This window comes from Scomber scombrus, chromosome 20 (genome assembly GCF_963691925.1).
Source record: "Scomber scombrus chromosome 20, fScoSco1.1, whole genome shotgun sequence".
Lineage (NCBI taxonomy): Eukaryota > Metazoa > Chordata > Actinopteri > Scombriformes > Scombridae > Scomber > Scomber scombrus.
In genome coordinates, this window is record NC_084989.1 from 14,746,446 (window position 1) to 14,762,257 (window position 15,812).

The 15,812-nt window shown below is 39.6% G+C and overlaps 1 protein-coding gene across 1 annotated transcript; it reads right to left on the reverse strand.

Moving 5' to 3' along the window:
- Window positions 1-1,683: 1,683 nt before the first annotated feature.
- On the reverse strand, window positions 1,684-11,200 carry LOC134002649 (xin actin-binding repeat-containing protein 1). The gene is made up of 6 exons (XM_062441989.1): window positions 11,073-11,200; window positions 10,023-10,392; window positions 9,744-9,822; window positions 7,460-7,605; window positions 3,527-6,654; window positions 1,684-3,484 (listed from the first exon to the last, which is right to left on the reverse strand). The coding sequence occupies exons 1-6, from the start codon at window positions 11,198-11,200 to the stop codon at window positions 1,825-1,827; spliced, it is 5,511 nt and encodes a 1,836-aa protein (XP_062297973.1). The 3' UTR covers window positions 1,684-1,824.
- Between the last annotated feature and the right edge of the window lie 4,612 nt (window positions 11,201-15,812).

The following is a 15,812-nucleotide window of genomic DNA, read 5'->3' on the forward strand; positions in this document are numbered from 1 at the left end:
TGGTTATATTTTGTGGAGCTCAAATCTCCTATGTCCTATAAACGCATCACAGCTCCTTTCCTCTGCTGCGGCCAGCAGTAGTTGCATTGCTAGCCTCTCATCGAGCTGGACGCTGCTATTGGGTGCGTAACGTTGAGTGACCGTATCATCAGCCAATCAAATTTTGATGTGTTATTGACAGAACGCCCTAAGTCAAGCAGAGTTTCTAGTGCTGGCCTGGGCGTCGTCATTCAAATGAGCTTGGCTGATTGGCCCATTGGCAGGTGCGTGATGACGCACTGCCTGTTATTCTGGAAAGGTGATGGCGGTTGATATGATTGCGGAACTGCTTCGGGTGCCTTTTCCTCATGAAGGATCGCAGGATGGATTTGGATTTTATCTACAAGTACTCGCTGAGTGCTAGTTTTTTTATTTATTTATTTATTTATTTATTTTTACTTTTTCTGGACCAGATTGGCACTGCTGTTGGGCTAATACCTCTCTCTCTCTCTCTCTCTCTCTCTCTCTCTCTCTCTCTCTCTCTCTCTCTCTCTCTCTCTCTCTCTTTGTGAAGTAAATTTAGAACCGTTTTTGGAGCATGTTTGTGTCTGTTATAGAAATTGATTTTATTTTTGAAGTGATTTAGAAGTTTCCTTTAAGGGTGCAGAGCAGTCGGGCAGTATGTGCTGTTTTTGGATTTGGATTTTGGTGCTGGCCCTGACCGAAACACCACCACACGCTACTACTTGTTTTTTAGCATTAATGTTGGTAGGTTAACGAGTTTCACCATCTGTGCCTGTCTTTACAGCAACCGTGTTTGCTGAAGTTTATCTAGTTTATTATAAGTGTATCTAGTTTATTTTAAGGGAGTTATCTGTTAAACATCTGAACTCTAAGTGTTTTGCTCACACGGAGAACAAACCTCTGGGTGAAACATGTAAAGTATCTCCTGAGGATTTTTCCTGCAAAAAATAGACTAAACAGTAGTGGAGGTGTCACATAAAGTCATGTTAGAGGCTGGTAAAAGTATCACTTCCAAGAGCTTTCTAAGAGGAGCATTCAAGTATCTTCAACAGGTAAGATTTATGCTTTTTTTTTTAAAAAGCATCATTATAGTAAACGCACAGAGCTAAGCTAATTTTGTTTTGCCAGGTTTTTGATTTTCTTTCTTGATTAATCAATGAATCACTTAAAAGAATGACATTATCTTTCATAATTTCGCAGAGCTCTTGATGACATCTTCAGTTTTCTTGTTTTGTCTGACCAACAGTCAAAAACCCAAATATATCCAGTTTACTGTCAAGTATGACACAGGCAAGAGATTATTTAATTTTTGAAAATCATTTATCATGATCACAGGAGATTTTTTTTGTGAAGAATATTTCAATATCTCACCTTAATTTTTTCTTGCACTGTTTACAGCAGAAGCAACTTTTGTGAAAAATGTATTTGTCTGCAGTAATCTTTTCCATCGGATACACTGGCTTCGAACAGGCTGAGCACATCTCATGACAGGCTGGTTGAAACTGATGAGAAAAGTGAGACACTGCTTAGCTTGATAAAGAAAACACAAGGCAATTGAAAACCAAAAAAATCTGTATTTAATTTAAAATGCAAAAAAAGGGTGATTAAAGAATACAACAACAACAACAACATCAAAAAGATACCCCACAATTAAAAGGGAAATTTAAAACCAGTAATAAATAAACAAACAAACAGTAACAAACATCATATTAATTTATAAGCAATCAAATTCTGCACATGACAACTTTGTCATGCAGTACATGAAAAACATTGCCAGCATTTAGTGTTTCAGTGCGAAACTGCCCCCTCTCTGTGGTTTAATTAGGGTTTCTGATTGATCGGCAGCCGAACCTCTGGGTACTTAGTGACCTGATGCTGAGCCGGACTGATCACGGCCTGACCTGTGGATGATGTTATTATTTCTGGCGGAGTATTGACAACAGTGGAGGTTTTGGAGGAGAAAAACCGGTTACCAAAGTTATCAGTCCTCTCAAAGTTCTCTGTGACTGTTTTGTTGCCTGAAATGCTGCTCCCCTTACCATCAGCCTGCACCTCAAGCACACTGAGCTCTCGTTTAGGGTTAAGTGGGCTGTAACTGGATTGTTTTTGACCTCCCTTTCTGGGGTCGTTTTCAGCTGGGCTGTTGCATCGTAGGGTTTTTGTCGTCCTGAATTTCTCCTCAGTTTTCGGGCTTTGCTGACATGTAGGGCAGGTTGTGGTCTCTGGGGGCAGCAGCTCTGTTCTATCCGTCTTTCTAGCAGCTGACTGGATGGAGATGAAGGCCGGTGAAGATGGTGGACTCACTCTTTGTTTTGCAGAGGCTATATCAAGGCTTGCACCCTGACCAGCTGGCAGCGCTGTGCTTCCCTGTGTTGTCAGGGCCTCCTGTGTCGTCACTGATTTTTTTCTGCTTGACCCGATGCTAATTTTACTAATGTTACCAGAAGATGGGGATCCTTGAACTGTCCCTAAGGACTCTTTGAACAAGCATGATAAACCAGCAATATCTGAGTCTGATTTCAAGGTAGAGACAGAATAAAGAGCCTTCTTTATGGTCTCCTCTATGTCCATAAGCCTGGCTAAAGTCTGCTCTTTTAGATTCATAATTTCCTCACTGGCTCTCTCGAGATCTCCAAAAACATGTGCCATTGAGGACTTGCTTTCAGTCTTGTCTATCGATAACGGCGACCTCTCCTCTTTTTGTTCTACTTGTATCTTTTTTGGTTTCCTCTTGTTGGACTCGACGACCCAATCAGGGACATCCTCAAACACTTTCCTCAGTGACCTTACGTCAACCTCACTTGTGTCCTCTTCGATTTCTTCAACTTGACTGAGAATACTCTCCAGTTCCTCCTTCTTTCGCAAGTTGTCAAAAATGTCCATGGCCGCCGTTATGTTCCCTCTCATGATCTCGTCCATATGAACTGACAGCCGCTGCCGGCATTCATCCTCTGTCTCTGTTCTTCCTTTCTTTTCCCTCATCTCTACTTTCCCTTCCTGTTTAATTTGTCTCTCATGCTTGTTTTTGCTTTCAGCACTTTGTCCACTGGCTTTTGGGTTACTGCCTGATGGACCAGTAGTTTGTTGTGGTTCTGCCTCTACGTGTGCAGGAATTTTGGAATTATGGTCTCCAGATGAGTGCTTTGGATTTTTGTTGTCACGCTTGGCAATTTTTACTCTTTTTGGCTTCACAGGGGCATTCTTCGCTGAAAGTGGCTTTTTACCTCCAAATTTTTTGCATGCTTCATTGAAATCTACAGGGCTCTCATCTGTTTCATTCATATTATCTTTGACCGGGATGTTTTTCTCCTCTTCTGTGTCATTTATTTCTTTTTGTTGGTTAATTATATTCTCATCTGTATTGTGACTTTCCAAGGTGATGACTGAACCTTGGACTCGGCTGTCTTGGATTTCCTGGGGCATCTGTAATGCTTCACCAAAAAGTTGATTTCTTGTAGGTTCATGACCCTCTAAATCTGGCCTTGAGTCTGCACCAGAGTTGATTTTGGACCGATCTTCTTGCTTATTTTCATCCTGATCTGACACAAATGTTGTTGCAGGAGTTGTATTTTCTTTCAAAAGCTTTTTCATCTCAGATTTAATAGTATGAGTATGATGAGTCTCTGTGCTGGTTGATTGACTATCTATTTGTTTCATCTTCAAATGTTCAGGTTTAGGCAGGATGGCTGGTTTTGGACAAACAGGCCTTTTGCTTTTCTCTGAGGCAGCACTTGCAGCTGGTTTATTTAGGGTGTCACTTTGTCTTGGGGGCTCTGTGGCACCATTTAGACTTGATTTGGATTCAGTCAAAGCGCAAATCTCGTTGTGAGTTGTCTTTTGAAAGGACGCTGCATCAACATTTTGTGATCTTTCTTTGGAAGATGTTTTATATATCATCGCTGCTCTGAAGTCTCCTCTAGTAACATTAATGTTAGACCTCTCCAGGGAATCCAAAGCTGATTGAAGTTTACCCTGAAAAACTATTTCCTCATCCTCTTGCTGGTCAGCAGTTTCTGAACTGTTTGAAGACATCGTAGCAGCTTCAAAGTGTTGCTCCTGGACCACCTCTGTGCTTGTTTTACCCTTTTTGCTGCATGTCTCAGTAGCATGAATTTCTACAGAGTTAATATCTTGAAGGCATGTGCTCTCATTTTCATTTACTGGTTTATGTTCTGAAGTGATGTTGGAAGCTGTTTCCTCTTTTTCTTGAGGTAATTCTGCTTCTGTTCTCTGCATTTTCACTGAGTTGACATCAGATATTATAACTGAGGCAACGGGTTCCTTAGCAGATTCTTGAACATGGACTTTCTGTCTGTGTTGTGATGACTGATAAAAAGATTTTGCTTCTATTGTGGCCTGTTGGAGGCTGTGGATTGCTGTTTTGAGGTTCAGGATTTCTTCATTGTCATCTATCACCTCAACTAATTCAGCTTGGTGAACCCTGTTGTCGTCCAGCGCCTCAAATTGCAATGCAGCTTCAGAGCTTTGCGGTTTTTCTTGTGCTTGGATGCCACACTCCTTGATGTTATTCTTTTCTTGCACATGAGGGAGGACACCAATATCCCTCTCTGTGCAGGACTGCTTATTTCTAAGTGGCACATTTTGAGCTTTGGATGCAGGAGTGGTGGTGGTAGATTGTTTGGGTTGGACTGGTCTGTCATCTCCAGAGAACATGGATTTCAGTCTCTTTACATCCACTGGTACCCACTCTGATGTACTCTCCTCTGCCTGGTCACCTTGTTGTTCAGGATGAAGCTCCGTGACTTGTCCCGCCAAATTTTGGATGGGAGGATTTTCCTGTTCTTGAACTGTTGGCTCAGCCTGAAGAGTCTTTAAATACTCCAGATCACCCTTTTCAATACAACTCTTAAACAGCTTCACATTCCCCTTTACTGTGACTTCAGGCCTGTTTGATCCTGAGCAGGTTTGGTCTTGAGAGGTTTGATTTGAGAGGTTAAGGCAGTTTATGGTTGATTCAATAACCCCAGTTCTCAATCCTTGATTCTTTGGTTTACTCTCATCCCTACTTTCTGTCTTTGGTTCATCAAACTCTGCACTATTCCCTTGTGGAGGACAGTAACTTTTCACATCTTTCTCATCGACATAAATGTAAAGGGAGTAAACTATTACTTCAGCACATCTGTTGACACCCTCCTGGATTATCACTCCTTTCCTTAGGGAGTTATCTTGATTGAGAATATCCTCAACAAGTTGAACCACATTGGCAGTTTTACACTCTGTGTCCTGGCTTGTAGTGAAGTGATGCTGCTGAACAGGCACATTAACCGCTGTGGTCTCCATATTTCCTTTGCAATCCTCCTTTACGTAAGTGATCTGAGACTTTAGGTTTGCCCGTGGTAGCAACTGGAGTATGAAGTTCTGTGCACCACCTTCAGCCACCTCATCGTATTTTATCTTAGGCCCACTCTCCGATAGCGTGAATTTAGCCTTTTTAGCTATCATTGTCTCATTCACCTCAATGATTGAGCCATCTGAATGTATGGCGTTAACGTGATGAAGGGAATTTAATGTCTCCTTGATGTTCTCCACCATTGTTTCTATTTCGTCCTTGTTCTGATGTCTGATTTTGTCGAATGGCATTGAATCAAACAGATGAGCTCTGTTCTTGACATTAGCTGTCAGATAGTTCTCAGCTGCCTCGCTGTCTACTGCTGGGATTTGGGGTTTTCCTGTATTCAAACTGGAATGCTGTCTGTCTACGTTTGTTGAGATAAATGGGTTGTTTTGGAAAAGAGCTGCCCTCGTTTTGATCGTATACCCAAATCCTTCTGGATCTGGAATACTTATAAGCTCATCCTCAAAGAGTGTTTCACCAGTGGAAACCTCTTTCCAGCCAGAAAACCCATGATCACTGCTCTGAGCAACAACATGAACACACAACCCTTGATTATGGCTCTGTTCTGTCGAATCAGTGTCACTGCTTCTGGTTTTGCTCTGTGGACTTTGTTTGTCACACATTTCAAAGCCCTGTTTTCGTTTTTGGACTGCCCCTGTCTCATCCCCGAAAATAGAAACTTTCCCCTGGAACTTATTATCTGGATTTAGCTTAGATGTGTTTAAAGATTGATTCTCAAATATCCTTCTGGTAGCCTGAACATCTATTCTTACAATCTCCTCTTCACACTCTGTGTCAGGATCTGGACTAGAACCAAGTGTTTTGTCGGCATCCACGGTCGGTTTAACACTTGCAACGCAAGGCCTCTCTTCTGACACCTCAAACACAGCTGATGTTTTACTGACATCGCGTCTTTGCGCCGTTTCCTGTGCCATGTGCAGCTTGGGGGTGTAAGCAGATACTTTACTACACAGGGCAGAGTTCTCGAATATCAAGCGTCTTGAAAGGACCTCTCCCTCATATCCAGTTTCAGCAGCTGTCACCCCGGTCTCCGAGCTCAAAACCTCAGCAAGCTCCTCATCCACAACTTCATCCAACATCTTTAGTTCCGGGTGAGTGTGCTTCAGGAGCCTTCGCAGCTCACATTTCTGCCGCTGCTGGTATAACATTTCTTTGGAAGGTTGGGATTGCATGAATTGTTGGGAATGTGGGCCAGAGATGTTTTCTGGTCCCGGCTGATGTTTGGCTGAAGTTGGAAGGTGGTCATCTTTTTTTTGTAGGGAGTCTTCGGCCATCTTAGAAGAACAAAGTTCATTCATTAGCTATCCATTGAAGATCAAGCTCCAGAGTGTGCAACATGCTTTTAGGAAGTAGAGCCATTACCTTCCAGATCATGCCAGTTGATTTGCTTTCCACGTGCGCAGTGTCAGTTTGTTAGCTGAACTCCAAAATAACGAATAAGCGATTTTTAAACAAATACAATGCAAACGCAATACTAAATGAAAGAAACAAGTACTGAGAGTGAATGTCATTCAGTCCTTTTGAAGTAAACTGCAACTCTCAAGCAAAGCTCTCAGCAAACATTTTTTTTAGCTATATGGTAAGAAGTGTAGAAGATGTTACATGTTATTGTGACAATGCAAACCACACAGCTGCACCAACCACACCATCATGCAAAATAATCTGGTGAAATACAACCTTACCTTGATTAGTTTGACTCTTTTCCCAGAATCAGATATCTGATCTTGTCCCTGAATGGAAACAATTATTAACAATTATTTCAGATCAAGTTTACTTTTTAATTATCAATGTTGTCTGAACCGCTGTTAATTTTATTTACTTTTTAATTTTAATTTTCTATTTTATTGTATCAGTAATCGTATGCATTATAATTAACAGCAATGTGTAGCTTAACATGTGGAACATCTTGTCACAGATTACATACATGGGTAGACTTTTATATCTCAAAATCAATCAGTAGAGGCATACAAATCTACACATTTAGGGACAATGTTCCATGTAGCAGCTGACTTCTATGGAGCACCAAGCCAACATTAACATTGTTTACTCTGGACACATAATAAATAGGCAGATGTTTACCAGTTTTGAAATGCTGTGTGTTGGTTTCTGAGTTGCCACCTTTGACAGATAGAGAGCAGATATAGCTTTGACCGAGATACACAGTTGGTCCTTGGTTTGGTTGAAGGAGCTGTCCAACGAGTCTGCATACGACCTCCTCTTTTCATCTGCAGAGACATCAGACACAGCTGCTTTAATGTGTTCGATGTTGGTTGTGAATCTCTTTATGACAGGAGCTGTATTCACAGGGCTGATTTAGAGCTTTCTGAGATTAATGTTTTACAGTGGTATCCAGTGTAAGGCTGTCATATAAATGCAGCATTACATTTTTTATATGGGATTTGGGGTAAAGACAAAAGTTGTGTCCATAATTCTTGATTTTACTCTCTTCACAACTGGTTTATATGAGCTGTAAAGAAAGCACTGCACTGTTTATTTCCAGATATTGCTGCAACAACATCATGTGACTGAGAGATTCATAATTCTATTTAAAGCAGAGCGTGGAAACAGAGTTTAAACAATTAAACAATTAGCACATTTTATTTATGTGAATCACATATTTACATTTTGGGTCATGAGAAATAGCACTTTCTAAGCTGATATTTAACAGCTGCCAAGTGGTTGGGTTATAAATGTCCCACTTGTGGTGGAGAGAGAGAGAGATACCTGACTCCACTGACACACATACTGAGATTTAAAAGGACTGGCGAGTCACTGCAGCCACAGTTGACTAAGCATACAGGAGCAGAAGTAAACACACATACGTCTGGAAAAAATTGTTTATAGCAGTATAATTAATGAGCAGTCTACCAGCAGCTCTCTATCAGATAAACAAGGCAAAACAGACACAGTGACAATGGTGAATTTTGTTTAGTGTATTAGTATTTAGCAAACTTCTAGTGTAAACACCCTAAAAGTTCAAGATTCGCATAGCTGTAAAAACTATTTTACCAATCATTGGTATAATTAGTTCCATCACAGTGCTGTGTTTATGAGATTTTATGGGTTTAAAGTTTTCATGAGCACACTCATGTCATATAACATGCAGTTAAAGACTGTTTTGTACTCAGCAGACAGACAGATTATTCTCTTTTTGCTATCAGTACTCACAGAAAATGAACAGCTCCCAGTTCCTTCGGTCCTACCTGTCCTAAATCAGTGTGAATGTATTTTTCGAGCTAACGTCCTGTTGATTTTCGGCCGGTTTTGTAGCCTCTGCCACTCTCGGTTGCTCCCTCTCTCTGTGTCACTCCTGCCCTATAGTGACAGCTGACCCTTTCACCCTCCTGCACATATTCAGGACTAGTAGCATACTGGCTATTTCCGTCCGGTGGTGGCGTGTCCTGCTACGCACACACAAGTTTGAGTCAATCACTTCTCCCTGAGTCACTGTGCTGATATTCATTTCCATGTCACCTCTTCCCTTTCATTCCCACCACCAACAGTTTTGACCTGAGTCACAGGATGCACCGAAGGCTTTCTAGGGAATGTTTGCTAGTACCACTGGCATCTTGTTAGGGGTTTTTATCAGTTGTCTGAGGAGCCATTTTTGGCTAACATGAGAAGCTAAACAGAGATAGATCAAAAGCAAAATATGATGGGTGACTTTAACTTTTATGGAGTAAGGCAGCACTTAAAAGATTTTTTACGTTGGTAATTCCCTAATAACTTCCTACAATGTTTTGTAAAAAAACACTAAGCACAAATGATGAAGAAAATAGGAATTTACTGAAAAGAACCGCTCCATTTAAATCCAAGTAAATATTAATTTATCATTGTAAACTTTATTCTCCATATATGTTGAATATATGCCTGCCTGTGGAAAATTAAATTTAAAATTAATTAATTCTAAATGTAAACGTAGAAATGTTTATTGTGAGATATTTGATTGTTAACTTTGTGTAACCAAATCAGCACCTTAGCAAAGCTGATGGGGAAAATAAAAAAGTTCCCACAACAGGACTACAGATTACAGTACAGTATCTCAGCTGCTCTTACCTGCTGGTCTTTGTTCCTTGAAGTATTGTAGACGGTTTTTTTAATGTTTTATTATTATTATCATTATCATCATAATTGCTACTTCTAATTGTAAACTGTAGTTTGATCTAAATTATACTGATAATTTCTCAACAGAGAGATGCTTTTTATTTTTTACATCAGACACACCTTTCTATTATGTGGAATTACACTTGAACTTTCATTCATTTATCAGCTTTATTGGGGGGAGGAAACATTGTTTTTATGACAGAGCACACAGGCTCATAATACACAATGAATTGTTTTAGCAGAAAGATAATATACTCACCAGCTTGAGAGGCTGCAATTTTTTCAAAATCTATCCCCCCTATTGTTTTTCTTCTCTCCAACCGGGTCTGATTCACCACCTGGAGAGAGACAGAACTCTTGAAACAATGAACTGTACTGTAGGTCAAAATCTGTTCATATGACAATATGTAGGCTTTCGATTTCCAAAAGCATGTATGATCTGGTTAAGAAAAAAATCATTGTTTCAAGCTTCATATGTTGACTACAACCATACAAAAATCACTTGACAGAAATGACAGGATCTTTTAATTTTATTCACCTTTCGAAATGCATTCTCTTCTTTTGCATCAGGTTTAGCATCATTAACAGAAGCATGAGCAGGAATGTAGGTTTTCTGTTCCTCTGTGGTGCTCTTTACCCCTTCAACCTCTCCATTCATCACTGGCAGGGTGTTGGGTGCATTGGAAGGTGACATGACATTTTCAGCTCTGAAACTGCTCTTCAGCTTGTTTTGTGTGGAAGCCTTTGACTCAAACAGAGACTTCAGGGCATCTATAGACCCGGCGCTGCTTTGAAGACTCCCCATTGACCTGCTGCGGCTCAAATTGGTTTTGACCCGGGAGCGTTCCCTCTCGTCGTTTCTCTTCATCAGGGACTCCAGAGAGGTCTCTTTAGTTTCCAACAGGCCACTCACAAGTTGAGGAGATGGTGTTATCTAACATGAAAAAACACATCTGGTATCATGTTTACATGCTGTTGTATTCTTTACTTGATTGAGTCTGAATGTGTCAGCATTACCTCATGTAGCACTGGCTTTGTATTTGCTTCACCATCATTTCTTGTTGTTGCTTGAATGGTTGAGCTTACTGCTACTGTAGTTTGATATCTGTTATGTGCACAAAATACATATTTCTCATCTACAGCATACAGCAAGTGCTACATGTATTTTGTATAATGTTTGTAAAGCTGCAGCAATTAGTTAGTTTAATTGATCAAAAGAAAATACATTTTATATGCTATTTTAATAATAGATTCATCATTTTGAGTACATTTTTAAGAAAAAATGCTAAAATGATCTTGTTCCAGCTTCTTAAATGTGAATATTTCCTGGTTTCTTTAGTCTTCTATGATAGTAAACTGAATATTTTTGGGGGGTTGTGCAAAAGACATTTGAAGTTGCATCTTGGGCTTAAGGAATCAATAATCACCATTTTTCTGACATTTTATAGACCAAATGACTAAACAGTTAGTCAAGAACATCATTGACAAATTAATCAATCATGAGCCCTGCAGCCCTTAAGGTTCGACTGTGCTCATTAGTTGTTATCATAGATATAAAGACAGTGAGGGAAATTATGTTTTTTTTCACCTCGTGACCAGCTGGGACACAGATGCTTTCTTGTCCCGCAGCCCTGTCTCTGTCCAGATTGGCTTGTCACATGACGAGGGGACACTTTTCAGTGACTGGGTGCGCCTCAGGTTGCTTTTCCAGTCCATGACCAGTCACGTCACACACAGTTGGATAATAACTGTATTGTCCAGTGAATCTGAATGATAATCAACGACATAGACTGGAGTAAACATTATAGTACAGTACACTTTGTCTTTAGAGGACCGGCTGTCACTGGAGAGCATGATCTTTTTTTTCATCATCCTAATACTGCCCTCCTGTATTTTATACTCATAAAATCAAACATTTCTCAGTTTCTCAGTTTCTCCAACCCTAACCCTAACCCTGACTCACAAAATATGTCAAGTTATAACATCAGTAACATCAAAAGCCTGGAATGAATGAGAAGTTGCAATATAAAACAATTGGAAGGATCACCTACAAGTTAACACAGTGCAAAAGTGTACAATAACCACCTGATCTATTTGTTAAAGTGAAATCGCAAAATAGAGAAAAAACAGTAGAAGGAAAACAGATTTTAAATAGATACGTTACCTTACAGATATCAGTCGATGTCTGCTCGCCGTGACAGTCAGAGGCACTTCCGCAGCATCACAAGATCTGCACATTGTGGAGCGTTTGTGACCAAAGTCCTTTTTCTTCCTCATTACTTCACACTGACTGTGTAAAGCAATCTATGAAAACGTCCACAGTTGCAAACAGCAGGATATGAATCTTTAACAGTGTAACGCAAAGTGACTGTATCAGCTGTTTTCATCTTAATTACAGTTATATTGTCTCTTTTTCTTTTTTTCCTCCTACGTGAAGCGAGTCCTTGCTAGTTTTTGATGTCAGGTTAAACTTACAACGCTCAGATGTAATTATTTGATCTTTGAGCAGCAAAAGACAATCCATTAAGATAAAAATAAGATTAACCACTGATCCTGATCTATTATAGCAGCAAAGACCAGACAAAAGAACAACAAACGGAACATAATTTAAAAAAGCATTTAGCCTGTGTTGAGGTATGACAGATACTGATTAACAGAGGCTCTCAGGTTACAGATTTACACATTTACAGTGCAGTATAAGATCATATGAGGAACAACACTGTACAACAATAATCAGTTTGAAAAGGTGCCAGTGTGATTTAAAAAAAAAAAAAAAAAAATATATATATATATATATATATATATATATATATATATATATATCCGGAGAACTTTCCTGGCAAAATGCTTCACTTATTTTTAAGAAATGCCTGAGTAGGTAATAATTAACTCTAACATTTGTAAAAGATCACATGTTACTGGATTATTAATGGAAAAACTGAAAAAAATAACCATGGTGTGAGATTTCAGCAGTGTTAAAACATAGCGTGCATCACAAAAACAGTTCAAGTGTAAAAACATAGAAAGTAGAAAAGATGAATTATGCATGAGACTGTAGTGCCTGCAGTCCCAAAACTCGCAAACACTGCTTTTGCCTGACAGCACAGATAGGTGGATCCAAAATGTCATGCTCAGCACCACCCTCCTTTATGAATGTGCCCCACTTTGTCTACCCCACCACCACCCTAAACCTGGAAACACCAGTGACTCGGAACAATATTTTTTTTTTTACAGCTTCCTTAAAAGTTCTTTGTGCTTAAATTAGATTTCAACTCGCTGATCTTTCTCCGCAGTCTTAGACAGCCAGCGAGGAACAAGTGTTGAGGAAGTTCGTCTCTACCCTGGAATTCCAAGCTCTCGCGACCCCGAGGGGTCAAATAAAAGCAGCAGGAAGCTCTGGTCCTTCTTGACTTCGCTGACAACTTTGACACCAACCCTAACCCTAAGTAGATTCCCTCTGACACATGCTGTGGGAAAACTGTACTCCACTCCACTGAACAGATCTTTCTAAGGCAGATTTATGAAATAGACTTTATAATCTATATTGAAAAATAATTAAATATAAATAATCTTGGCATTAAACTTCATGTCGCACACGGTAGTGCTGAGATTGACTTTTTTTTTTGCCAGACTGGTGACATACCTTGAATGCATAAGCAGCTTTTTCCTTAAGGGAAATGATGGAAATTATAGATTTTTAAAATAATTATAATGCCATCTTGTGGAGAAATATCTTTACTACAGCAAAACTAGAGACGTCTTGTCAAGGTACATAGCACTGATACAAAAAGAAAAAAGGAGACAGTTTAGTTTTTTAGGTAACAGATAATTATAAAAACCCATTTTAAATGCCATAAATTTAAGTTGTTAAACACCTGTAAGCAAATGTGAAAGAACAGTAACTAAATGCATTTATTTAAGTACTGATCTTAAAGCTGCAGTAACTGATTTCTGCCACTAGGTGGGAGCAGAACAACCTGAAACCACCACATTGACATTATTATACAGGTTTTTTTTCATTGATTTAAGGTATTGGTCCTATTCTTCAGTATTTTCATTTTTGAGATATCAGATTTTGAAATATACTAAATGTATCTGACGATCGTACTTTATAGTTACTTTGCAGGTTAAGATTTCATTATTAAAAACATTAATTGATAATGTATTTATTAAATGGTTAGAGTTCATCCCACCTTGACTGGAAACAACATTAAAATGCTGCTTACAGTTAATATGAGTCATACTGTATCAAAGGTAATTCTACTTTTGACACGTATCTTTATTATTATATTATCTTATATTAATTACATTTTTGAATATAGTACTTTCATTAGTATTTTTGCCTTTAATATGTTTGTTATTCTTTCTTTTATTCAATCTGAACACATACACACATGTATCACCCTTTATCTGGCTCCCCCTCTGTTTTACACACTAGTAAAATGCAGTGGAGGTTTGAGACAATGGAAGCTTTTGTCAGCGCACACAATTCGTATTCACTCTCTTTAGTCTTGGTTTCTGTTAATCAGTCTTCAGACAAAGAGCGAGCAACAGCAGCAGCAGCACACACCCCTGGGGCAAAAAAGAGAGATTCAGCCTGGTTGTCTCCCCCCCTCCTCTGCCCCTCCTCTGACTACAACCCTCATCCCTCCCTTCAAAACCCACTCCTGTCTCTGTCTCAGAGGCACTGCGGAGATGAAAGGGAATATGCAATGCGCCGCCTTTGACTGTGAACTGTGCAGTGTTATTAGGGGAAGTTTACTGGCCTTGTCTGCACTTTAAACACACTTGCTTACACCAGCCAGCTGTTTAGAGGGAGGATCTGTGGCGGGGTGGAAGGAGACTTAAAAACCTGCAGATTACACTCCATGACTGACTAGGAGTTGCAAAGAGGAGAGCACAAATACTCTCATAGATAAATGTATCTGCTCTGTGTTTGAGTCTACCTCCTGTGTGCTTTTCCTGAATGTGTAAAACAATCCATGAAAAAGGATTACCCCTTTCGTATTGTATTGGTAGTCCAGCAGAGGGCGTTAAAGACCATGCAAACAGTATTATTTTACTTGCATTCGGGTTATGTGGGAACATCACAGTGGGGCTATTCAAGGCCAAACTAGGTTATTTTAGTGCACCAAAATAACCCAGAATGCACAGCAGTGAGAACAGAGACCAGATAATTCAGGAAGATAAGGTCAGTATTGGATAATAATGTCTGGTTGGTGGCGCATACATAAACCTATTTTAGCACAGACGGTGAAATCAATTTAAATGCAGGACTAATGTATACTAAACTTCTATTACTTCACTTCACCAGGCTGCAGTACTCCCACAATTCCCCTGTCTGCCTCACATGCAAATGCCGATGTCATTCCTGCTAAATGTGATACTGTTTGTACGTCATGTTATATGTGGGTGACACACATGCAGCACACACACACACACACACACACACACACACACACACACACACACACACACACACACACACACACACACACACACACACACACACACACACACACACACACACACACACACACACACACGGCTTCAGTCATGAGTTTGCCCAGGACGGATGATATGCATGCATCGTGACACAGAGGGCAGGCAGAGTGTGTGTGACTCAACACTGGTGTATGTGTGTGTGTGTATGATTCATGCTTTTCCTGCCAGTGATACTGCCCAACATGTAATTGAGATACTGTAGTTGATCTTCATTCAGAGCCTTTTGAGAAAAACAGATTTGTCATTCGGAAATAATGAAGAAACCATGTAAAGTCTTCATTCTACAGCTGTAGTTTAACGTTAATAATAGGTCTCTGTTAACCAATTTAGAGTACTTTGCCTAATCTCATAACATAAAGTTAAATCTTAAAAAAATATTTGGCACATTTAGTGATATCTTATTTATTCATTTGTAACTTCTTGGTCAGCTTTCTCAATGCTAAGATGAAGCCCAGTTAGCTAAAAATGCCCCATCTGTAGTTTTGATCTTCCTTTTTTAATCAGACCGCCCTCAAAGAAGCAGAAACATACCAGATAACCAGCACTAATTTATCTTGGGCCATAAAATCTGACTCACGTTTCCCTCAGTCTACCTCGAACAAATGACTGCCGTATAATCATCTAGATCAATGTCTTTGTTTTTCTGATAAGAAAAATCATCAACACACATGGGTGCAGATGATCAGATATTTAGTGATTTTCCTTGATGTCACATATTGTACAAATCAGTTATTAGTGAACATATCAGCTTTGTGTCAATATGGATTCTTGCACGTTCGTCTGTCCTTCATGACGTGTTTGACGTGACAGCAAATGTTCTGCG

Coding starts and splice junctions, on each gene's coding strand:
- LOC134002649 (XM_062441989.1), bottom strand. CDS start 11,200: ATGGACTGGAAAAGCAACCTGAGGCGCACCCAGTCACTGAAAAGTGTC. Junction 10,393..11,072: donor GTGTCCCAGCTGGTCACGAG/GTGAAAAAAAAC, acceptor TCAACTTGTGAG/TGGCCTGTTGGAAACTAAAG. Junction 9,823..10,022: donor AAGAGAATGCATTTCGAAAG/GTGAATAAAATT, acceptor GTCTCTCTCCAG/GTGGTGAATCAGACCCGGTT.